The sequence below is a fragment of the Somniosus microcephalus genome, chromosome 4 (assembly GCF_052327205.1).
Source record: "Somniosus microcephalus isolate GS21.2 chromosome 4, FLI_Smic_1.0, whole genome shotgun sequence".
NCBI lineage: Eukaryota > Metazoa > Chordata > Chondrichthyes > Squaliformes > Somniosidae > Somniosus > Somniosus microcephalus.
This window is the reverse complement of record NC_140990.1, coordinates 14,893,558-14,917,627: the sequence shown is the minus strand read 5'-3', so window position 1 is coordinate 14,917,627 and position 24,070 is coordinate 14,893,558. Positions and strand designations below refer to the sequence as shown.

Here is a 24,070-nt window from a genome sequence, read left to right as displayed (position 1 = left end):
GTGCTAGGTGTCAGCTGTGGCTCAGTGATTATCTCTCTCGCCGCTAAATCAGAAGGTCATTGGTACGAGCCTTGTTCCAGAGACTCGAGCCCCGTAATTCAGGCTGACACTCCCAGTGCTAGTACTGAGCAAACGCTGCACTGTCGGAGGGGCAGTACTGAGGGAGCCTCTGTTGCACTGTCGGAGGGGCAGTACTGAGGGAGCACTGCACTGTCGGAGGGGCAGTACTGAGGAAGCGCTGCACTGTCGGAGGGGCAGTACTGAGGGAGCCTCTGTTGCACTGTCGGAGGGGCAATACTGAGGAAGCGCTGCACTGTCGGAGGGGCAGTACTGAGGGAGCCTCTGTTGCACTGTCGGAGGGGCAGTACTGAGGGAGCGCTGCACCGTCGGAGGGGCAGTACTGAGGGAGCACTGCACTGTCGGAGGGTCAGTACTGAGGGAGCGCTGTATTGTCGGAGGGGCAATACTGAGGGAGCACTGCACTGTCGGAGGGTCAGTACTGAGGGAGCGCTGTATTGTCGGAGGGGCAGTACTGAGGGAGCGCTGCACTGTCAGAGCGGCAGTACTGAGGGAGCGCTGCACTGTCGGAGCGGCAGTACTGAGGGAGCACTGCACTGTTGGAGGGTCAGTACTGAGGGAGCACTGCACTGTCGGAGGGGCAGTACTGAGGGAGCACTGCACTGTCGGAGGGGCAGTACTGAGGGAGCACTGCACTGTTGGAGGGTCAGTACTGAGGGAGCGCTGTATTGTCGGAGTGGCAGTACTGAGGGGGCGCTGCACTGTCGGAGTGACAGTACTGGAGCGCTGCACTGTCGGAGGGGCAGTACTGAGGGAGCGCTGCACTGTCGGAAGGGCAGTACTGAGGGAGCGCTGCACTGTCGGAGGGGCAGTACTGAGGGAGCGCTGCACTGTCGGAAGGGCAGTACTGAGGGAGTGCTGCACTGTCGGAAGGGCAGTACTGAGGGAGCGCTGCACTGTCGGAAGGGCAGTACTGAGGGAGCGCTGCACTGTCGGAGAGGCAGTACGTGAGGGAGAGTTGCACTGTCGAAATTGCCGTCTTTCAGATGAGACTATAAACCCAGGTCCACCATCTGCCCCCTCAGGTGGAATGTAAAAGATCCCACGGCCACTATTGGAAGAAAAGCAGAGGAGCTCTCCCCGGTGTCCTGGCCCAACCTTTAGCCCTGGGCCAACATCATTAAAACAGATTATCTGATCATTATTTCATTGCCGTTTGCGATCTTGCTGCGCGCAAATTGGCTGCCACGTTGCCTACATTACAACAGTGACTGCACTTCAAAAGTATTTAATTGGCTGTAAAGCGCTTTGGGACATTCTGAGGTGGTGAAAGGTGCCGTAGAAATGCAAGTACTTGTTTCTCTGCCCCTGATGTGGGTTTTGTTTTGCCCCAAGTACAGGCTCAGGTTAAAGGCTAATTCCAATGCATTGACATCTTTTGCAGTATCCACATGTCAACGTCAGGAAATCTGCCTACGAAGCCGTCGGCCAGTTCTGCTGCGCCCTTTACAAAGTCGCTCAAGAAAACCCAACAGACCAAAACTTGGAAGGTAACAGTTTCACCCTCCCCCAACAACCTTGGGAACGTTCCGCTGATACATTTTGGTAGGAAGACTGAGGAGAGGCAGTATGAACTAAATAGTACAATTTTAAAGGGGGTGCAGGAACAGAGACCTGAGGGTGTCTTTACACACATCTTTGAAGGTGGCAGAACAAGTTGAGAAGGCTGTTCCAAAAAAAAAAAAAAGCATATGGGATCCTTGGCTTTATTCATAGAGGAATAGAGTGCAAAAGCGAGGAAGTTGTTGGTAAACCTTTATAAAACATTGGTGATGCCCCAGCTGGAGTATTGTGTTCAATTCTGGATGGCGCACTTTAGGAAGGATGTCAAGGCCTTGGAGAGGGTGCAGAGGAGATTTACTAGAATGGTACCAGGGATGAGGGACTTCAGTTATGTGGAGAGACTGGAGAAGCTGGGATTGTTCGCCTTAGAGCAGAGAAGGTTAAGGGGAGATTTACTAGAATGGTACCAGGGATGAGGGACTTCAGTTATGTGGAGAAGCTGGGGTTGTTCTCCTTGGAGCAGAGAAGGTTAAGGGGAGATTTACTAGAATGGTACCGGGGATGAGCGACTTCAGTTATGTGGAGAGACTGGAGAAGCTGGGATTGTTCTCCTTAGAGCAGAGAAGGTTAAGGGGAGTTCAATATTATGAACGGTTTTGATGGTGTAAATAGGGAGAAACTGTTTCCAGTGGCAGGAGGGTCGGTAACCAGAGGACACAGATTTAAGGTGATTGGTAAAAGAACCAGAGGGGGAGATGATGAGAATTTTTGTAATGCAACGAGTTGTTGTGATCTGGAACGCACTGCCTGAAAGGGCGGTGGAAGCAGATTCAATCATAACTTTCAAAAGGTAGTTGGATAAATACTTGAAGGGGAAAATCTTGCAGGGCTAAGAGCTAAAGAGCAGGGGAGAGTGGGACTCATTGGACAGCTCTTGCAAGGAGCCGGCACTGGCACGATGGGCCGAATGGCCGCCTCCTGTGCTGTATCATTCTAGGATTCTATAAAAGGGAATTCAGGAGAAACTTCTTTACTCAGAGGGAGGGATGAGAATGTGGAACTTGCTACCACATAGTGGCTGAGGCGAATAGCATTGATACCTTTAAGGGGAAGCTGGATTAGTACATGAGGGAGTAAGGAATAGAAGAATATGCTGATAGGGTGAGATGAAGTAGAGGTGGATGGCGGCTCGTGTGGAGCATAAACACCGGCATGGACCAGTTGGGCCGAATGGCTTGTTCCTGTGCTGTAGACTCTATGGGTTAGAAATTCATCGCAGGTGCTGGTGCAAAACGGGCGGTATCTGATCGGCCGCCCGTTATACGCAGTGCCTGATATTCAGCTCCATTGCAGTCAATGCAACTGAATATCAGGCACTGCGTATAACAGGCAGATGAAACAGAGCATACTTTTACCTGCCCAAACGTAGCGAGACCCCAGGGATCGAACAGCATTCCGGCTTACGAGGATGTGTCACATGATGGTGTCAGCCGTGACTCAGTGGTCGCACTCTCACCTCGGAGTCAGAAGGTCATGGGTTCAAGTTCCCTCTCCAGAGACTTGAGCTCTATAATCCAGGCCGACACTCCCAGTGCCAGCAACTAAGTGTTTGCTGCACTGTCGGAGGTGCCATTATTTGAGATGAGACTTTAAACTGAAGCTGCGTCTGCCCTCTCAGGTGAGGGGCATAGATAGGGTAGATAGAAAGGAACTTTTCCCCTTAGTAGAGGGGTCAATCAGGGGGCATAGTTTCAAGGTAAGGGGCAGGAGGTTTAGAGGGGATTTGAGGAAAAACATTGGCCCTAGGCCAATATTTATCTCTCAGCCAACACCTAAAAGACAGATTATCTGATCATTTATTTCATTGCTGTTTGTGGGAGCTTGCTGTGCGCAAATAGGCTGCCGCGATTCCTACATTACAACAGTGACTGCCTTTCAAAAGCACTTCATTGGCTGTAAAGTGGTTTGGGACATCCTGAGGAAGTGAAAGGCGCCGTAGAAATGCAAGTTTGTCTTTCTTTCTATGATGCCATGCGATCTCTGTCTTTGGTAGGCAGAAGAATGTACGCTATATTGGACCATGGCTCCAGCTATAATCTATTAGGCAAGCTTATTAGAGTCATAGAGTTATACAGCACAGAAAGAGGCCCTTCGGCCCATCGTATCCGCGCCGGCCATCAAGCCCTGTCTAATCTAATCCCATTTTCCAGCACTTGGTCCGTAGCCTTGTATGCTATGGCGGTCTGTAGCCTTGTATACTGTGGCGTTTCAAGTGCTCATCTAAATGCTTCTTGAATGTTTTGAGGGTTCCTGCCTCTACCACCCTTTCAGGCAGTGAGTTCCAGATTCCAACCACCCTCTGGGTGAAAAAGTTTTTCCTCAAATCCCCTCTAAACCTCCTGCCCCTTACCTTGAAACTATGCCCCCTGGTTATTGACCCCTCTACTAAGGGGAAAAGTTCCTTTCTATCTACCCTATCTATGCCCCTCAAAATTTTACCACCCCACCAATTTTCGTGTCATCTGCGAACTTACTGATCATACCTCCTACATTCATATCTAAATCATTAACGTACACTACAAACAGCAAAGGACCCAGCACTGATTCCTGCGGTTCACCACTGGACACAGGCTTCTAGTCACAAAAACAACCTTCAATCATCACCCTCTGCCTCCTGCCACTAAGCCAATTTTGGATCCAATGTGCCAAGTTGCCCTGGATCCCATGGGCTCTTTATCTTCTTGACCAGTCTCCCATGCGGGACTTTGTCAAAAGCCTTACTTAAGTCCATGTAGACCACATCAACTGCACTACCCTCATCCACACACCTAGTCACCCCCTCAAAATTCAATCAAATTGGTCAGACCTGACCTCCCCCTGACAAAGCCATGCTGACTATCCTTGATTAATCCTTGCCTCTCCAAGTGGAGACTAATTCTGTCCCTCAGAATTTTTTCCAATAATTTCCCTACCACTGATGTTAAGCTCACTGGCCTGTAATTCCCTGGTTTATCCCTACTACCCTTCTTGAATAATGGTACTACGTTAGCTGTTCTCCAGTCCCTCTGGCACCTCCCCTGTGGCCAGAGAGGTTCTGAAAATTTGTGTCAGAGCCCCTGCAATCTCCTCCCTTGCCTCACACAGCAGCCTGGGATACATCTCGTCTGGGCCTGGGGATTTATCCACTTTTAAGCCCGCTAAAACCGCTAGTACCTCCTCCCTCTCAATACTAATTTGTTCAAGTATATCACAATATTCTATGTCCACATCGTCGTCCTCCATAGTGAACACAGATGCAAAATATTCATTTAAAACCTCACCTACAACTTCTGGCTCTACACACAGATTGCCACTTTGGTCCCTAATGGGCCCTACTCTTTCCTTGGTTATCCTCTTGCCCTCAATATACTTATAATACACCTTGGGATTTTCCTTTATTTTGCTCGCCAGTGTTTTTCATGCCCCCTCTTCGTTCTCCTAATTTCATTTTTAAGTACCCCCTTTCTATACACCTCTAGGGCTTCCACTGTTTTTAGTCCTTTGTATCTGCCAAAAGCCTCCCTTTTTTTCCTAATCCATTCTCATATATCCCTTGACATCCAGGGTTCCCTGGGCTTGTTGGTCCCACCCTTGACCTTTACGGGAACACGTTGGCGTTGTACTCTCTCTATTTCCTTTCTGAACGACTCCCACTGCTCTGATTTGGATTTTCCTACAAGTAGCTGATCCCAGTCCACTTTGGCCAGATCCTGCCTTATCACAGAATCACAGAAACCCCACAGTGCAGATAGAGGCCATTTCGGCCCATCGAGCCTGCACCGACACATATCCCACCCGATCCCCGTAACCCCTACATCAACACATATCCCACCCTATCCCCGTAACCCCACGTATTTAATCCCCCTAACACTAAGGGTCAATTTATCATAGCCAATCAACCTAACCCGCACATCTTTGGATCATATTAAAATCGGCCTTCCCCCAATTTAGAACCTTTATTTCCGGTCCATCCTTGTCCTTTTCCATGACTACCTTAAATCTCACCGAATTATGGTCACTGTCACCAAAGTGCTCACCTACTAACACTTCTACCACTTGCCCGGCCACATTCCCTAGAATTAGGTCCAGTACCGCCCCCTCTCTTGTAGGACTTTCTACATGCTGGCTCAGGAAGAGTCTCGTTTGCGGCCGCAGAAACCCCTATCTATTCCCCTTAAAATAGAATCCCCTATTACTATAGCTCTACCCCTCTTTTTCTTCCCGTCCTGTGCAGCAGAGCCACCCCTGGTGCCAGGAAGTTGGCTGCTGCTGCTTTCCCCTGATAAGCCATCCCCCCCCCCCCCTCCCCCCAAACAGTACTCAAAGTGGTATATCTGTTTGAGAGAGGGATGTCCACAGGGGACCCCTGCACTACCTGCCTGCGCCTAGTACTCTGTCTGTTGGTCACCCCTTCCCTTTCTACCTGTCCAACCTTTGCCTGCAGTGTGACCAACTGCTTAAACGTGTTATCCACGACTTCCTCAGCATCGCGAATGGTCCAGTATGTATCCAATCGCAGCTCCAGCGCTGCAATGCGGTCTGCCAGTAGCTGCAACTGGACACACAGGAAGTGTCCCTGAGTTCCCACATAGCGCAGGAGGAGCATGCCACGGGGCCGGGCTCTTCTGTCATGACTTACCCTTTAATTGAAATTAAATCAAATCAATCCCACCAATTACACTACAGTTAAATGGTGTATTTAAGGGCCCTGGTTTACCAACAGTCCCCGCTACACCACAGAGACCTTAAAAACTATAAACCAGAGTTAAAGTTTAAAAAGAGAGAAATACTCACCAACCAATCACTTACCTGCTTTCTGGTGACATCACACTTCGATTACTTTTTACTTCTCTCCCTCCCTCTGAGTTTGGAGATTAGTAAACCTACCTGGTCTTCGCCGCTCTTTAAAGCCTCACCGCGATTCCCGCCGCCGCTCTGAGGCCTGCCTACCTGGTCTCTGCCGCTCTTTAAAGCCTCGCCGCGATTCCCGCCGCCGCTCTTGCCTTTAGGTGACTAACCTACTGGAATTTTTTGAGGATGTAACTGGTAAAATAGATAAGGGAGAACCAGTAGATGTGGTGTATTTGGACTTTCAAAAGGCTTTCGATAAGGTCCCGCATAAGAGATTAGCGTGTAAAGTTAAGGCACATGGGATTGGGGGCAAGGTATTGACTTGGATAGAGAACTGGTTGGCGGACAGAAAGCAAATAGTTGGAATAAACGGGTCTTTTTCCGAGTGGCAGGCAGTGACTAGTGGGGTACCGCAGGGATCGGTCCTTGGACCCCAGCTATTCACAATATATATTAATGATCTAGACAAGGGAACTAGATGTAATATCTCCAAGTTTGCAGACGACACAAAGCTGGGTGGGCGTGTGTGCTGTGAGGAGGATGCCGAGAAACTCCAGGATGATTTGGACAGGTTGGGTGATTGGGCAAAAGCATGGCAGATGCAGTATAATGTGGATAAATGCGAGGTTATCCACTTTGGTGGCAAAAACAGGAAGGCAGATTATTATCTGAATGGCAATAGATTGGGAGAAGGGGAAGTGCTACGAGACCTGGGTGTCCTTGTGCACCAGTCGCTGAAGGTAAGCATGCAGGTGCAGCAGGCGGTTAAGAAGGCAAATGGTATGTTGGCCTTCGTAGCGAGAGGGTTTGAGTACTGGAACAAGGATGTCTTGCTGCAGTTGTACAGGGCCTTGGTGAGGCCATATCTTGAGTATTGTGTGCAGTTTTGGTCGCCTTATCTGAGGAAGGATGTTCTTGCCATGGAGGGAGTGCAGTGAAGATTCACCAGGCTGATACCTGGGATGGCAGGAATGACTTATGAGAAGAGATTGGGACGATTGGGCTTGTACTCGCTGGAGTTTAGAAGAATGAGGGGAGATCTCATTGAAACTTATAAAATTCTGAGAGGACTGGACAGACTAGATGCAGGAAGGATGTTCCCGATGGCGGGGGAGTCCAGAACCAGGGGTCACAGTCTAAGGATAAGGGGTAGGCCATTTAGGACAGAAATGAGGAGGAATTTCTTCACCCAGAGAGTGGTGAACCTGTGGAATTCTCTACCACAGAAGGCAGTTGAGGCCAATTCATTAAATATATTCAAGAAGGAGTTGGATATATTTCTTAAGGCTAAAGGGATCAAGGGGTATGGGGAGAAAGCAGGGACCATGTACTGAAATTGGATGATCAGCCATGATCGCATTGAATGGCGGAGCAGGCTCGAGGGGCTGAATGGCCTACTCCTGCTCCTATCTTCTATGTTTCTAAAAGCTCTCCTGGATGCACTTTAAGAATTCAGCACCCTCTAAGCCTTTCAAACTCTGACTATCCCAGTTAATATTGGGGAAGCTGAAATCTCCTATTATTACCCTATTATTTCTACACTTCTGAGATTTGCCTACATATCTGTTCCTCTACCTCCCCCTGACTGTTTGGGGGCCTATAGTACACTCCCAGCAATGTGCTTGCCCCCTTTTGTTTTTAAGTTCTACCCATATGGCCTCATTAGAGGAAGCTGCTAAGAGATCATCCATCCTTACAGCAGTGATTGACTTCTTGATTAATATTGCGACACCCCCTCTGTCTCGCCTGAAGATTCTATACCCAGGAATATTGAGCTGCCAGACCTGCCCCTCCTTCAACCATGTCTCTGATAGCAACAATATCATACTCCCATGTGTTCATCAACACCTTCCATTCATCTGCCTTACTCGCAAGACTCCTTGCAATAAAATAAATGCCGTCCAGCCATGCCATACTCCCTTGTGCTGTTAAATATTTGCATCCCCCCCTACTATAGCTCCACTCCGTATCCCATCCCCCTGCCAAGTTAGTTTAAATGTAAAGCAGATAAATGAACAGTACTCAGTACAAAGTGGAGACTTGCAGCCGTGGTAAACACTGTTAATCCCCTCAGAGTCAAAAACAGCAGAGCCACCTCCCCTGCTGCTAACTCAACGTAAAACTGATTCTTGAAGCATGGTTCGTTTTTGCTGCCCCTTATCTCTGCTGACTTCAGGCTGACTGCTGTCTTCATGCAAGATACAGTTCCAAATTCCACAACACCCGCCATTAAAACCGTAAAGGGCCCATTTCCTCCACCTCTCCTAGAGTATACTCCTTCCGATCGGACCTCAGCCCACCTGTATTTCTGTGTTCAGGTCTCGGTTCTGAGTCCGGAGGTCATGGGTTCAAGCCCCGCTCCAGGAGACCTGAGCACAAAAATCCAGGCTGACATCCAGTACTGAGGAAGCGCTGCACTGTCGGAGGGGCAGTACTAAGGGAGTGCCGCACTGTCGGAGGGGCAGTACTGAGGGAGTGCTGCACTGTCGGAGGGGCAGTACTGAGGGAGTGCCGCACTGTCGGAGGGGCAGTACTGAGGGAGCGCTGCACTGTCGGAGGGGCAGTACTGAGGGAGCGCTGCATTGTCGGAGGGGTCAGTACTGAGGGAGCGCTGCACTGTCGGAGGGGTCAGTACTGAGGGAGCGCTGCACTGTCGGAGGGGCAGTACTAAGGGAGTGCCGCACTGTCGGAGGGGCAGTACTGAGGGAGCGCTGCACTGTCGGAGGGGCAGTACTGAGGGAGGGCTGCACTGTCGGAGGGGTCAGTACTGAGGGAGCGCTGCACTGTCGGAGGGGCAGTACTGAGGGAGCGCTGCACTGTCGGAGGGGCAGTACTGAGGGAGCGCTGCACTGTCGAAGGGGCAGTACTGAGGGAGCACTGCACTGTCGGGGGGCAGTACTGAGGGGGTGCTGCGCTGTTGGAGGTGCCGTCTTAAAGATGGAACGTTAAACCAAGGCCTGCTCTCTCAGGTAGACGTGAACGATCCCATGGCCACTATTGGAAGAAGAGTAAGGGGGAGTTCTCCCCGGTGTCCTGGGGCCCAATATTTATCCCTCAATCAACATCACTAAAAAGCAGTTGATCTGATCATTATCACATTGCTGTTTATGGGAGCTTGCTGTGTGCAAATTGGCTGCCACATTTCCTACATTACAACAGTGACTACACTTCAAAAAAAGTACTTCATTGGCTGTAAAATGCTTTGGGATGTCTTGAGGTCCGTAGAAATGCAAGTCTTTTTTTAATGCAGTCTATTTTTCTCACCTCCCTCACCCGGGCTTTCTATTTTTGTATTAGCCCAATGTTCCCTTGATATAGCAGCAGCAGTAATGGTCACTGGCTTTGGGGCCTACTCACTGTCCGACAATGTGTTGTTTCTGGCTCCTGCGTCCAACCCCCACATCCAGTCCATCAGTCAGCGTCTGCTTGCACCCCTGAACTACCCCACTTTTCTGGCCCTACCTCTTCACTGCTGCTGCTGAAACTCTCGTGACTGCCCCCGCCACCCCCCCCCCCCCCCCCCAACCTCCATTTTCTTCTGTCAGCCTCGTCCTGAGCTTTTACTACTCACGTCCTACACGCCACTTCCCATTTGACCTCCACTGGCTCCCCATTTCTTAGTGCATCAACTTCAGATTCCCTGTGCTTGTCTTCAGATGCCTCCATGGTCTCGCTCTCTCCACTGCGCCACCCTCTGCCCATCCAACTCTAGTCTGTTCCCCATCATCAGAAGACGAGCTTCCAGCTATTTCCCCCGCCACTCTACATATTATTGTACAGCACAGATAGAGGCCATTTGGCCCATTGTGCCTGTGCCGGCTCCTCAAAAGAGCTATCCAATTAGTCCCATTCTTTGCCCCACCCCGTCCTTTCCCCATAGCACTGCAACATTTTCCTTTTCAAGTATATATTTAATTCCCTTTTGAAATTACTGTGGAATCTGCTTCCCTGTCGGGCAGTGCATTCCAGATCATCATGACTCACTGTGTAAAAAAGAAAATCTCCTCATCTCCCCCTCTGGTTCCATTGCCAATTATCTTAAATCTGTGTCCTCTGGTTACCAACCCTCCTGCCAGTGGAAACAGTTTCTCCCTGTCTATTCTCTCAAAACCCCTCATGATTTCTGCTCCAAGAAGAACAACCCCAGCTTCTGTAGTCTCTCCACATAACTAAAGTCCCTCATCCCTGGAACCATTCTCGTTGATGTAAGCGAAAGCGGACCAAGTGATATACAAGGTCGACGCTTAGTTGGGTACAGATGACAGACTTCGCGTGATGGTTCAAAACGATCCTTTAATTTTCACGGGCCTGGGGAGAACCTTCTGAGACCCTTCTCAGATTCGACTCCACTGATACCCTCGCAACGTTCACAATTAAACACAAAAATCATACCCTGCCCTAGCTATCAACGTCTGAATGACAAATATAAAGCATGACATTAATCACATTTCTGTTATCAGTTGGTTCCGGGACCTTCTGTGACTGCGGCCTTGGCTTAGTCTATTGCTGCAACAACCGCCCTTTGTTTCTGGCCAGATGATTTGTTCAGTAACATGTTTTCTTAAGATAACAGTTCCTGTTTTCGTAACGAGCTCAAGTTACTTTGAATACATATTTTTCCTTAACAAGCTCAAGTTACTTCTGCAAAGCAAGCAGATTGTGATTAGTGACTGTGAGACTTTCCCAACAGTTTTTAGCTGTCAGCCATTTTACGATTCGCACATTACATACTTTACTGAATACATATTTTTCCTCTACCTAGGCCCTATGTCTAACACTTAATGATATTAATTATAAATTTTAATTACTTCACTCATAAATCTCCTCTGCACCCTCTCCAAGGTCTTGACATCCTTCCTAAAGCGTGGTGCCCAGAATTGGCTACAATACTCCAGCTGAGGCCTAGCCAGTGATTTATAAAGGTTTAGCAATAACTTTTGTACTCTCTGCCTCTATTTACAAAGCCCAGGATCTCGTATGCTTTTTTAACAGCCTTCTCAACTTGTCCTGCCACCTTCAAAGACTTGTGTACATACATCCCCAGTTCTCTGTTCCTGCACCCCCTTTTAAAGTTGTACCATTCACTTTATATTGCCTCTCCTCATTCTTCCTTCCAAAACGCATTTATTCTCACTTCTCTGCATTAAATCTTATCTGCCAATTCACATCTTTTAAGACGCCTCCGTGAGACAGACTTCTTCGACTTCAGCTCCCTCTCGGACTTCCCCTCCAACTCCTGCTCGGGCCTGCCATTGGAATTGTGAAGCGCCTTGGGACGTGTCACTGCGTTAGGAATATCAGCTGGCCAGCAGGTGGTGCTGTTCACAAGCTGAGACACAGCCCTGTGTTGTGAAGGACATTTTCCCCGTGTACTACCATTCATGAGTATTCATCATCATGCAGCCTGTAAGGAACAGTCATCTCGTTCCTGAGAAAACCCTTTCACGCTGCCTTTTTCGGCACTGTGCAATCAGTGGACGAGGGGGTGTCGCGAGGTGCCTGCTTTTATTTTACCTGCTGCTTCCCACCATGGATGAAGGAACCCGATGGTAAAAAAAAAAGAAATTCCTGTCGAACAGCTTGTTTGTAGAACAGGTGTGCTGTGTCCAAGCATCGAGTCCACCGCCAAGCATACCCACATCTGTCAAAATTAACGATTGGATTTTAGCAAGTCACTGACACAACTTGCCGTTAAGTGGAGCAACTCCGACGGACGGGTCACATCGTCCGCATGCCCGATACGAGACTCCCAAAACAAGTGCTCTACTCGGAGCTCCGACACGGCAAGAGATCCCCAGGTGGGCAGAGGAAACGCTTCAAGGACACCCTCAAAGCCTCCTTGAAAAAGTGCAACATCCCCACCGACACCTGGGAATCCCTGGCCCAAGACCGCACAAAGTGGAGGAGAAGCATCCGGGAAGGCACCGAACACCTTGAGCCTCTTTGCCGGGAGCAAGCGGAAGCCAAGCGCAAGGAGCACACGTCAACCCAAGCACCCCACCCACCCGCCCCTTCAACCACCGTCTGCCCCACCTGTGACAGAGACTGTAGGTCCCGCATCGGACTCCTCAGTCACCTGTGAACTCATTTAATGTGGAAGCAAGTCATCCTCGGTTCCGAGGGACTGCCTAAGAAGGAGAAGTAGTAGAGCAAATTGCGGATAAAGCGCAGTAGGAACAGGAAGAGGCTATTCAGCCCTTCGAGCCTGTTCCCACCACTCAATCCGATCGTGGTCGATCTGTAACCTCAACTCCATTTAGCTGCCTTTGCTCCACATCCCACAATACCCTTACCCAACAAAAATCTACCGATCTCGATCTACTGGATTCCTCTCACCCTGCTGACTGTCGGCCACAACCTCCTCTTCCTGTACTGCTCTATGTGGTGTGAATGTGTTCTGGAGTAACCACACGAAACTGACGGGTAGGAAAAGACCAGCTGGTCCATCGTGCCTACCCCATACCATGACTGAATACTTCTTCCCTACCCCCACCCACCCACCCTCCACAGCCATGGGAGAGGCCAAAAACAGAGAAAAAACCCAGGGCCAGTAAGCGAAAAACCATACTGTAAATTTACTTTACGACACCCTCAGGCGAACAAAACAAGTCCAGGAGATCACATGGACCAGGCGTTGCCGATAAAGACATACCTTCTATATATTACCATCTCTGCCCCAGTCAGGAACTGGTCCGGCTCCCTTTCGAAGGCATAAGCTATCCAGATAATTCCTCCCCTCTTCCTAATGTGTCGCAGTGTCTGTAACTCGCGCTCCAGCTCGAACGCCGGAGTGACTCGAGGCACAAACATTTCCCGCAGGTGTGGTCAGTCATCCGAGAGAGTCTCGCTGCCCGCAGATTCCCACACACTGCAGTCCTGACACACTGCCTGTGCTGCCATTCGAAATGTATTTATTTATTGTATGACAGTTAGGTATTCATCTATTTCTCATGCTAACTGATTCATCCTTTAGTATTACAGGTAAATTATGATTAGCAGATGGAGTTAATTAGATTTCTTTTAGTTACTTTTATTGCCCAGTTTAGTTTATTTAGCCTGTTTTGTCTTCTGTTGATGTCCGTTTTTATATATTTATTTATTTATTTACTTACTTAAAACTGCTAGTTAGCTTTTTGCCCTTGCGTCTTATTTATCAATTCCATTTTATTTTAATGCATAGTAGTCCCTTAATCTATCATAGTTAAGTATTAAAGTTTGAATAAATAATTGAATGCTTTTCTTTCATTCCTCATTTAATTCGCTCGGGACCTCCTTCCCCTCTGCGCTAAATTCTCCCACTCGCCAGATTCCCATTCCGGAAACTCTGTTCCGTATCGACGCATACCGGGAAGAGATCACCCAATTGTCACCTTGTACGTGCACGGTGTGTCGCGTAGCCAGACAGCTCTGAAACCAACGGCAGAGGAGAGTTTATCTTTCAGAGTGAAGTCGAGCAGTCCGTCACTTGAGGAACCAGCCTAAGTAGGACTTGAGCTGCTCCTTCAAGGGCTGCAGCCGGCAAATGGAGTGTGCAAATGTCTGCTTGCTCGGGTTCCCACGCACCTTCCCCCCCCTGCCCACTCTGGTCCCAGGGCGCACAGGAGGAGGGAGCATGCCCAAGGTCCAAGTGGCACTGGTCCCCCCAGCCAATTAATTGAGTTTTGTAGAGAAAAGCGATTGCCCAGCTCCATCCCCCGCCGCCTCCCTCCTCGTGCACCCCCCACCCCGGTTCCAATGCATACATCTCGTTTCTTCATTCACTCCAGGTTTCCAGAAGTTGTTATCCGTGGTGTTCCCAAACTATCTGAAAACCATTCATGAGGAGAAGGACCGCCTGGTGGTCATGACGATTCTGGAGTCCATGAACAATGTGCTGAAGAACTGCAAAGGGGACGCGCTGAAGGAGCCAGGGCGCCTGGACGAGATCTGCAAAGCCATCCGGAACGTGCTGCAGAAAAAGGTGACGGCCAAAGCTCGTACCGAGAACCTACCTCTTAACCAAGCGTTCTGGTCACCTGTCCTGCTATCTACTTACGTGACTCGGGGTCAACATTTTGTCCCAACGCTCCTGACGAAGTCCTTTGGGACGTTTTGCTACGTTAAAGGCGCTGTAAAAATGCAAGTTGTTGCTGTTGCTCAGTGCTCACTGCATTTTGTGTCTTACAGACAACCTGCCAAGATCCGGAAAATGATGAGACCGAGTCGGACGAAGAGCAGGAGGTAGGTGGAGAGAGATTTTGCTGCGCCGAGATTATTTGGAGCAGTTCAACTTTCCCAAATGTTTACATTCATTAATTGGAACATTGAAGTCACTGAGAAAAAAATATCTTTTTCTCTCTCTCTGTTTTTAAACTCCATTCATCCCAGTTAAACTCTGCCGATCCCAAATACAATGACCTGCTATGGATGCACATTTGTTTAAAAATATCAAGCCTGCCCCACACACCACGATGGCTAGACCACCATGGCTAAACACTTCTTCCCTCGCCCCACCTTCACCTCACACACCCAACCCCCGCAACCACGTAATCTCCTGGGAGAGGGACGAAAACCTTGGTAAATTCCACTCCGACCCCCCTCAAGCGATCGAAACCAGTCCAGGAGATCACACGGATTAAATGTTACCTGTAAAGACACTTGGGACTCGATTTTGTCAATGGGGAGCTGTTGGAGGCGGGACTCCCACTTTTTGGGTTGTAGTCCCGCCTCCATCCCACACTATTTTCCCTTGATTGACCTTGTTAAGCCGGCTCAGCAGGCCAATTAAGGGACACCTGGTTACTGGTGACGTCAGCGATTGACATTTCACCTGTCAAGAGCTTTTGACAGATGAAAAATCAGCGTTTGACAGCTCTGTGAAGCTGTCAAACACTGACAATCTGTCTTCTAACTTGAGTCCTTCTATTCAGACTCAGTTAGAGATCTCTCCAGACTAGAAAGCAGAGGCTGCAGCTTTTGACACTTCAGCGGCCATTCTGCTTTCTGTGCGGGTGAGCTGAGGGCCTCCTGAGAACTGAAGGAAGGAAGCCTGCAGGAGAAAGTAAAGGTAAGTCAAACTTATTAAAACACTTTACACTTACCTCTGCACACATGCACCCATCACTCACCTGCACAACGGACATCTCAACCCCTGCAGACCGACGGTCCGCCTCGCTAACCTGGCGTGGTTCGGAGCCGTCGGACAGCCCACACTTTAGGGATTAGGCAAAAAACTGCCTGCTAACTACAGGCAGTTAATTGGCACTAATCCCCTTCCCGCCTCGGGGAGGCGACTCCCAGCACAGGTTGGATACCTGCCTCCTGGGACGTTGGCACGGAGGCGGGGTGGGGGTGGGGTGGTTTACTGCCCCCCGATTCTGCAATTTTCCCACCACTCCCGCCTCCAAACCCACCTCCTCGGGGCTTGGAAAATCAAGCCCTTACTTTCTATATGATGCAATTTCTGCCCCAGTCAGGAACCGGCACAGCTCCCTCTTGCAGGCAATACAGAGACTGCACCATCCGGCAAAGTATTCCCGAGGTGTTATTGATATTGGTTGGGAGAAGGAATGTTGGCCAGGACAGCAGGAGAACTTCCTTGAATTATAATATAACACAACGGAGATTACGTGGGCAACCCAGCAGTTTCTCTTATTGCAAAAGATGGAATATAATAGTGTATAGCCCAGAAGCCGCTGTCAGATTTATTTATAGATTAAACCCATAAGTAACAAGTCGCAGCAAGATACCCCAGCATGCAAACTGCGTGGGCCACCAGATAGTTTAGTTAGCAGGCATGATTCAGGTAAGTCCTGGTCCACGTTCTGTGGGGCCGGAGGTGATCTGGTGACTTAGAGGAGCATCTGCTGGACACTCTTCACACCAGAGGTTGCTCGGAAAAAGTCGAAGGATCCGGGAGCAGTTGTCCAGAGTGGGTTTCGCGAAGCAAGCTAGGCTGGGTTGTTTCTTGCTCCTAATTATTTGCCGTTGTATAAAATAGAAACAGAAATCTCCTTGTCTGGTCTGTCTGCGTTCTCCAACAGTTTGAGGCCTTTTCTTCCATTGATCTGTAGAATGTGGATCAGTCCATGAGAGGTAGATTGTGTGGGTTCCACGTCATGTTGGGAGTATTTAGAAAGTCGTGCGAAGAAGCTACGGCAAAGTTGTTCAAAGGAGAAAATTAAAGGAGAAGTCAGTCCAAGCAACGGGAAACCCGGGTAGAGCATTATTGCAGCGGCTATTCCAGTGCAAAGGCAGTTGGGCTGTGTTCCCGGGATGCGAGGTGAGGGCGTTGCCTGTAGCCGGCTGCCCTTTAGAGGAGGATCTGATGTTTCTTGCGAAAGTGGCAGTCCGGAAGACACAATCTGCGTCGTTATGGAAACCTGGCGCTGCGCCTCAGGGCTGCCCGTGCACTTGCCTTGGTAGAAGATGTAGCTGGCCGCGACCAGTAGCTCGGCGATCGCGAGAAAGGGATCCGGCAGGTGGAAGCTGCGCAAGCAGCGGAGGAAGTCAGGGGGGTGGCCTCCCGAGCACTGGCGAGCGAAGCGGATGTCGTCTGGATAACAACGGTATCCGTAGGAGGCGGCGATGGTCCAGCAGAGCAGCACGTAGACCCCGTTCACTAGCGGCAGCGGGTGGTTGGCAGGAGCCGGGCGGGCAAAGGCCTGGTGCTTGCCCAAGGCTGGCATTCGCTGGCATCTGGCGGTGAAGTGGGCCTCCACGGCGATCAGAGCCAGGATCAGGAAGGTGACAGCGTTGTAAGTCTCATTGAGAAAAGCGGCAAATCGCAACGATATCACCTCCTGGCTGTTTGGCAGCTGCAGGTCTGCAAACCAGCAGATGAAAAGGTAGCCTGCGGGAGGGCACAGAAAACATCCCATAGGTGTTAGATAACCGGCAAAGACACGATACTATGGCCACCTTTACCCGCTGTGCCAGTCACTCTGGCCGCTTGTCTAGTTTCTACTTCAAACGCCCCCTTTGTTCCAGTTGTTGATTCACGTACAAATCCACCTTTTGCAATCTCTCAGTTTAAACATTCAGCCCCTCAAGACTGTTCCGCCCACTTAACCATAGGAACAGGGGGAGGCCCTTCAGCCTCTCGAGACTGTTCCACCCATTCAATCATAGGATAGGAGGGGGCCATTCAGCCCCTCCAGCCTGTTCCGCCTTTCAATGATATCATGGCTGATCTGTATCTTAACTCCATCTGCCTGCCTTGGTTCCATGACTCTTAATACCCTTGCCTAACAAGTTAACAGTATATAACTGCTACGCATTTCGGGGATTGGTACAATTTTCAACTCCTTGTGCAAAAAGTCAACATCAAAACAGAAATGCTGGAAATACGCAGAAAGTCTGTCAGCACATGGTCTCTCTCGCTCTCTGATCCTCCTATTGCTCACTAGCTCTCTCGCTCTCTGCACATGATATCTCTCTCTTATATTCTATTTCTCTTTCTCTGCACATGGTCTCTCTCTGATCCTCCCATTTCTCTCTCGCTCTCTGTACGGGATCTCTCTCATTCTATTTCTCTCTCTCTGCACACGGTCTCTCTCTGATCCTCCCATTCCTCTCTCGCTCTCTGTACGTGATCTCCCTCTCATTCTATTTCTCTCTCTCTCTCTGCACACGGTCTCTCGCTGATCCTCCCATTTCTCTCTCGCTCTCTGTACGTGATCTCCCTCTCATTCTATTTCTCTCTCTCTCTGCACACGGTCTCTCTGATCCTCCCATTTCTCTCTCGCTCTCTGTACGTGATCTCTCTCTCATTCTATTTCTCTCTCTCTGCACACGGTCTCTCTGATCCTCCCATTTCTCTCTCGCTCTCTGTACGTGATCTCTCTCTCATTCTATTTCTCTCTCTGATCCTCTCATTTCTCTCTCGCTCTCTGTACGTGATCTCTCTCTCATTCTATTTCTCTCTCTCTGCACATGGTCTCTCTCTGATCCTCCCATTTCTCTCTCGCTCTCTGTACGTGATCTCTCCCTCGTTCTATTTCTCTCTCTCTGCACACGGTCTCTCTCTGATCCTCCCATTTCTCTCTCGCTCTCTGTACGTGATCTCTCTCATTCTATTTCTCTCTCTCTCTGCACACGGTCTCTCTGATCCTCCCATTTCTCTCTCGCTCTATGTACGTGATCTCTCTCTCTCTCTCTCTCTCTCTCTCTCTCTGCACACGGTCTCTCTCTGATCCTCCCATTCCTCTCTCGCTCTCTGTACGTGATCTCTCTCTCATTCTATTTCTCTCTCTCTCTCTGCACACGGTCGCTCTCTGATCCTCCCATTCCTCTCTCGCTCTCTGTACGTGATCTCTCTCATTCTATTTCTCTCTCTCTGCACACGGTCTCTCTCTGATCCTCCCATTTCTCTCTCGCTCTCTGTACGTGATCTCTCTCTCATTCTATTTCTCTCTCTCTGCACACGGTCTCTTTCTGATCCTCCCATTTCTCTCTCGCTCTCTACGTGATCTCTCTCTCATTCTATTTCTCTCTCTCTGCACACGGTCTCTCTGATCCTCCTATTTCTCTCTCGCTCTCTGTACGTGATCTCTCTCTCATTCTATTTCTCTCTCTCTCTCTGCACACGGTCTCTCTGATCCTCCCATTTCTCTCTCGCTCTCTGTGCGTGATCTCTCTCTCATTCTATTTCTCTCTCTCTGCACACGGTCTCTCTCTGATCCTCCCATTTCTCTCTCGCTCTCTGTACGTGATCTCTCTCTCATTCTATTTCTCTCTCTCTGCACACGGTCTCTCTGATCCTCCTATTTCTCTCTCGCTCTCTGTACGTGATCTCTCTCTCATTCTATTTCTCTCTCTCTCTCTGCACACGGTCTCTCTGATCCTCCCATTTCTCTCTCGCTCTCTGTACGTGATCTCTCTCTCATTCTATTTCTCTCTCTCTCTGCACACGGTCTCTCTCTGATCCTCCCATTTCTCTCTCGCTCTCTGTACGTGATCTCTCTCTCATTCTATTTCTCTCTCTCTCTGCACACGGTCTCTCTCTGATCCTCCTATTTCTCTCTTGCTCGCCTCACATTCTCTCTCTTTGTTGGTCGTGCCTTCTGTTGTCAAGGCCCTAAGCTCTGGAATTCCCTGCCTAAACCTCTCCGCCTCTCTACCTCTTTCCTCCTTTAAGACGCTCCTTAAAACCTAGCTCTTTGACCAAGCTTTTGGTCACCTGCCCTAATTTATCCTTATGTGGCTCGGTGTCAAATTTTCTGTCTTATATCGCTCCTGTGCGCAGCGCCTTGGGACGTGTTACTATGTTAAAGGCGCTATATAAATACAAGCTGTTGTTGTATGCTATTTCTCGCTCTTGCTCTTGACACATGATCTCTCTCTTATTTGCTATTTCTTTCTGACTCATAACCCAGGACACTACTTTCCTCATTTTCTTACCATTAACTACACCGAGATAAACATTCCTCTAAAGTACAGACACTCTTGTCGATGCATCAGTACTGAGAGCAACACTGTTCTGTTCCAACACCAGCTGATGAAATGCAAATAATGTTTATACACCTTTCTCCCCTTCCTGTTTTACTGCTTTGAAAGCACCCGGACAAAGACAGCCCACTCTTGGCTGGCCTCTATACCCGAGAGGATATAATCACTCGTACTAGTTCTGAGCATCTTCAACTTGGCCGTGTTACTACAGAGGGGTGCTGAGTAGAGCCACATGTTGTCATGTGGTCAAGGTAGTTGCCTGCCTTCCTGATGTGTTGTCTGGGAGACAATACCGGTCAAACGTAGAAGATAGATGCTCTCGGGCACTTCAACCCTTACTTGGGTGGCACGGTTGAAGCAGAGCATCATTTTTTCACTTTAGTGTCTTAAAAACTACCAGTTCTCCAGGCTCAGATTCCATTGGCTAATCCTCACTAGCCCAGGCTAACAAAAGTGATTTCTACCGCAGAAGTACCAAGCGCTTCAGTTTACTGCCATAGTGTTAGCTTTGTGGGGGTCACTGCAGCTTTTACTATCATACGAAACTTTCACATCGATCTAAAACTGGTGTATGCGCATCTCTGCAAAGGTTGTAGGTTCAAGTCCCAATCCAGAGACTTGAGCACAAAGTCTAGGCTGACATTCTAGTGCAGAACTGAGGGAGCGCTGCACTGTCGGAGGGGCAGTACTGAGGGAGCGCCGCACTGTCGGAGGGGCAGTACTGAGGGAGCGCCGCACTGTTGGAGGGGCAGTACTGAGGGAGCGCCGCACTGTCGGAGGGTCAGTACTGAGGGAGTGCTACACTGTCGGGCAGTACTGAGGGAGCGCTGCACTGTCGGGCAGTACTGAGGGAGTGCTGCACTGTCGGAAGGTCAGTACTGAGGGAGCGCTGCACTGTCGGAGGGTCAGTACTGAGGGAGCGCTGCACTGTCGGAGGGGCAGTACTGAGGGAGGGCTGCACTGTCGGAGGGGCAGTACTGAGGGAGGGCTGCACTGTCGGAGGGGCAGTACTGAGGGAGGGCTGCACTGTCGGAGGGGAAGTACTGAGGGAGGGCTGCACTGTCGGAGGGTCAGTACTGAGGGAGCGCTGCACAGTCGGAGGGGCAGTGCTGAGGGAGCGCTGCACTGTCGGAGGGGCAGTGCTGAGGGAGCGCTGCACTGTCGGAGGGGCAGTACTGAGGGAGCGCTGCACTGTCGGAGGGTCAGTACTGAGGGAGGGCTGCACTGTCGGAGGGGCAGTACTGAGGGAGCGTTGCACTGTCGGAGGGGCAGTACTGAGGGAGGGCTGCACTGTCGGAGGGGCAGTACTGAGGGAGCGCTGCACAGTCGGAGGGGCAGTACTGAGGGAGCGCTGCACTGTCGGAGGGGCAGTACTGAGGGAGCGCTGCACTGTCGGAGGGGCAGTACTGAGGGAGCGCTGCACTGTCGGAGGGGCAGTACTGAGGGAGCGCTGCACTGTCGGAGGGGCAGTACTGAGGGAGCGCTGCACTGTCGGAGGGGCAGTACTGAGGGAGCGCTGCACTGTCGGAGGGGCAGTACTGAGGGAGCGCTGCACTGTCGGAGGGGCAGTACTGAGGGAGCGCTGCACTGTCGGAGGGGCAGTACTGAGGGAGCGCTGCACTGTCGGAGGGGCAGTACTGAGGGAGCGCTGCACTGTCGGAGGGTCAGTACTGAGGAAGCGCTGCACTGTCGGAGGGGGCAGTACTGAGGGAGCGCTGCACTGTCGGAGGGGGCAGTACTGAGGGAGCACTGCACTGTCGGAGGGTCAGTACTGAGGGAGCGCCGCACTGTCGGTGATGCTGTATTTCAGATGAGACAATAAACTGCCCTCTCAGGTGGACATAAAAGATCCCATGGCCACTATTTCAAAGAAGAGCAGGGGGAGTTCTCCCCGGTGTCCTGACCAATATTTATCCCTCAATCAACATCACGAAAAAACAGATTATCTGATTATTATCACATTGCTGTTTGTCTTTCTATCTTTTCTTTACTTTCTTGCTTTTCTTTGTTTCTCTTTCTTTCCTTTTCTTTCTTTGCTTTCCTTTGCCTTTCTTTTCCTTTTCTTTCCTTTGCTTTTCTTTCTTTACCTTAAATCTGGGTCCTCTGGTTACTGACCTTCCTGCCACTGGAAACAGTTTCTTCTTGTTCACTCTATCAAAACCCCTTCATAAGTTTGAACACCTCTATTAAATCTCCCCTCACCTTCTCTGCTCTAAGGAGAATAATCTCAGTTTCTCTAAGTCTCTCCACATTGGATTTTGTCTGTCTCCAACCCAGAGCCCAGATACTCAAAAGATACCAAAGCGGATGAGAGTGCAGTTAGTTTTGATGCTGTACCTGTGACACTGACGTCTGTGAAGAGGAGAAGGATAATGGTCTGTCCGCTGACGGACTGTGAGAACACAGACTCTTTTGAGCAAACGAGATTGGTGGTGATCCTCAGTGCTCCAAGGCATAGTGTCCTCTCCACTAGCCCCATACTTCAAGAAAATAACTTGTATGCAAGGAAAACCTAATTTTCTAAAACATAAACAAAACTGGGAAGCAGGGTCTGAAGCCAGGTTGTTCTTGAGCGCGCTGCTTTCTGTTTTTCCTCGTCGGGTATTTGAAAGGTTTAGGATAGTGCTGTTGTAATTGGGATAGTCACCCTTCAAAGCTAGTTGCAATTGGCTGGTGAGGATGTTTTGCATTGTAACAGGAGGGCAGGTATTTGGGGTTTGCTTAAGAGCAGGTTTAACCTGTTAGAGCAGGAGTCTTCACAAACACAAAAGAATCTGCCTGTGGGGTGGATGGGGGAAGGGAGACCAGAGAATGCCGGTTCCCTGTCCATACATGTACTTTAGGGAAGGAAACTTTCCATCCTTACCTGGTCTGGCATATGTGTGACTCCAGACCCGCAGTAATGTGGTTGACTCTTAACTGCCCTCTGAAATGGCCACTAGCAAGCCACTCTGTCATATCAAAAAAACCTGCTGTGATGGACTCGAGGGCAGTTAGGGATGGGCAATAAATGTCGGCTTTGCCAGCGACGCCCATATGCCGTGAATTTTCTTTTATTCGTTCATGGGATCTGGGCGTCGCTGGCAAGGCCATCCCTAGTTGCCCTTGAGAAAGGTGGTGGTGAGCCGCTTTCTTGAACCGCTGCAGTCCGTGTGGTGATGGTACTCCCACAGTGCTGTTAAATCACAGAATCACAGAAACCCCACAGTGCAGATAGAGGCCATTTTGGCCCATCGAGCCTGCACCGACACATATCCCACCCGATCCCCGTAACCCCACGTATTTAATCCCCCTAACACTAAGGGTCAATTTATCATAGCCAAACAACCTAACCCGCACATCTTTGGACTGTGGGAGGAAACCGGAGCACCCGGAGGAAACCCACGCAAACACGGGGAGAATGTGGGAGGGAGTTCCAGGATTCTGACCCAGCGACGATGAAGGATCGGCCGATATACTTCTAAGTCAGGATGGTGTGTGACTTGGAGGTGGTGGTGTTCCCATGTGCCTGCTGCCCTTGTCTTTCTAGGTGGAAGAGGTCGCGGGTTTGGGAGGTGCTGCCGTAGAAGCCTTGGCGAGTTGGTGCAGTGCATCTTGTAGAGGGTACACACTGCAGCCACGGTATGGCGGTGGTGGAGGGAGTGAAACATAGAAACATAGAAGATAGGAGCAGGAGTAGGCCATTCGGCCCCTCGAGCCTGCTCCGTCATTTAATGAGATCATGGCTGATCATCCAAATTCAGTACCCGGTCCCTGCCTTCTCCCCATATCCCTTGATCCCTTTAGCCTCGAGAAATATATCTAACTCCTTCTTGAATATATTTAATGAATTGGCCTCAACTGCCTTCTGTGGTAGAGAATTCCACAGGTTCACCACTCTCTGGGTGAAGAAATTCCTCCTCATCTCTGTCCTAAATGGCTTGCCCCTTATCCTTATCCTGTGAATGTTTAAGGTGGTGGATGGGGAGTCAATCAAGCGGGCTGCTTTATCCTGGATGGTGTCCAGCTTCTTGAGTGTTGTTGGAGCTGCACTCATCCAGGCAAGTGGAGAGTATTCCATCACACTCCTGACTTGTGCCTTGTAGATGGGGGAAAGGTTTTGGGGAGTCAGGTGGTGAGACACTCGCTGCAGAATACCCAGCCTCTGACCTGCTCTTGTTGCCACAGTATT

General features: G+C 49.8%; 2 protein-coding genes across 2 annotated transcripts in view; one reads left to right on the top strand and one right to left on the bottom strand.

The window, feature by feature from the left end:
* The window catches only part of ipo4 (importin 4), a 147,580-nt gene that overhangs the window by 98,922 nt on the left and 24,588 nt on the right, over positions 1-24,070 (top strand). The window contains exons 22-24 of the mRNA XM_085984404.1: positions 1,463-1,568; positions 14,238-14,431; positions 14,638-14,691. Of these exons, the coding sequence (XP_085840530.1) occupies positions 1,463-1,568; positions 14,238-14,431; positions 14,638-14,691 (354 nt within the window). The remainder of the gene's footprint in view (positions 1-1,462; positions 1,569-14,237; positions 14,432-14,637; positions 14,692-24,070) is intronic.
* Positions 16,141-22,486, bottom strand: LOC147118338 (uncharacterized). Its single transcript, XM_085984405.1, has 2 exons — positions 22,237-22,486; positions 16,141-17,302 (listed from the first exon to the last, which is right to left on the bottom strand). The coding sequence occupies exons 1-2, from the start codon at positions 22,376-22,378 to the stop codon at positions 16,428-16,430; spliced, it is 1,017 nt and encodes a 338-aa protein (XP_085840531.1). The 5' UTR covers positions 22,379-22,486; the 3' UTR covers positions 16,141-16,427.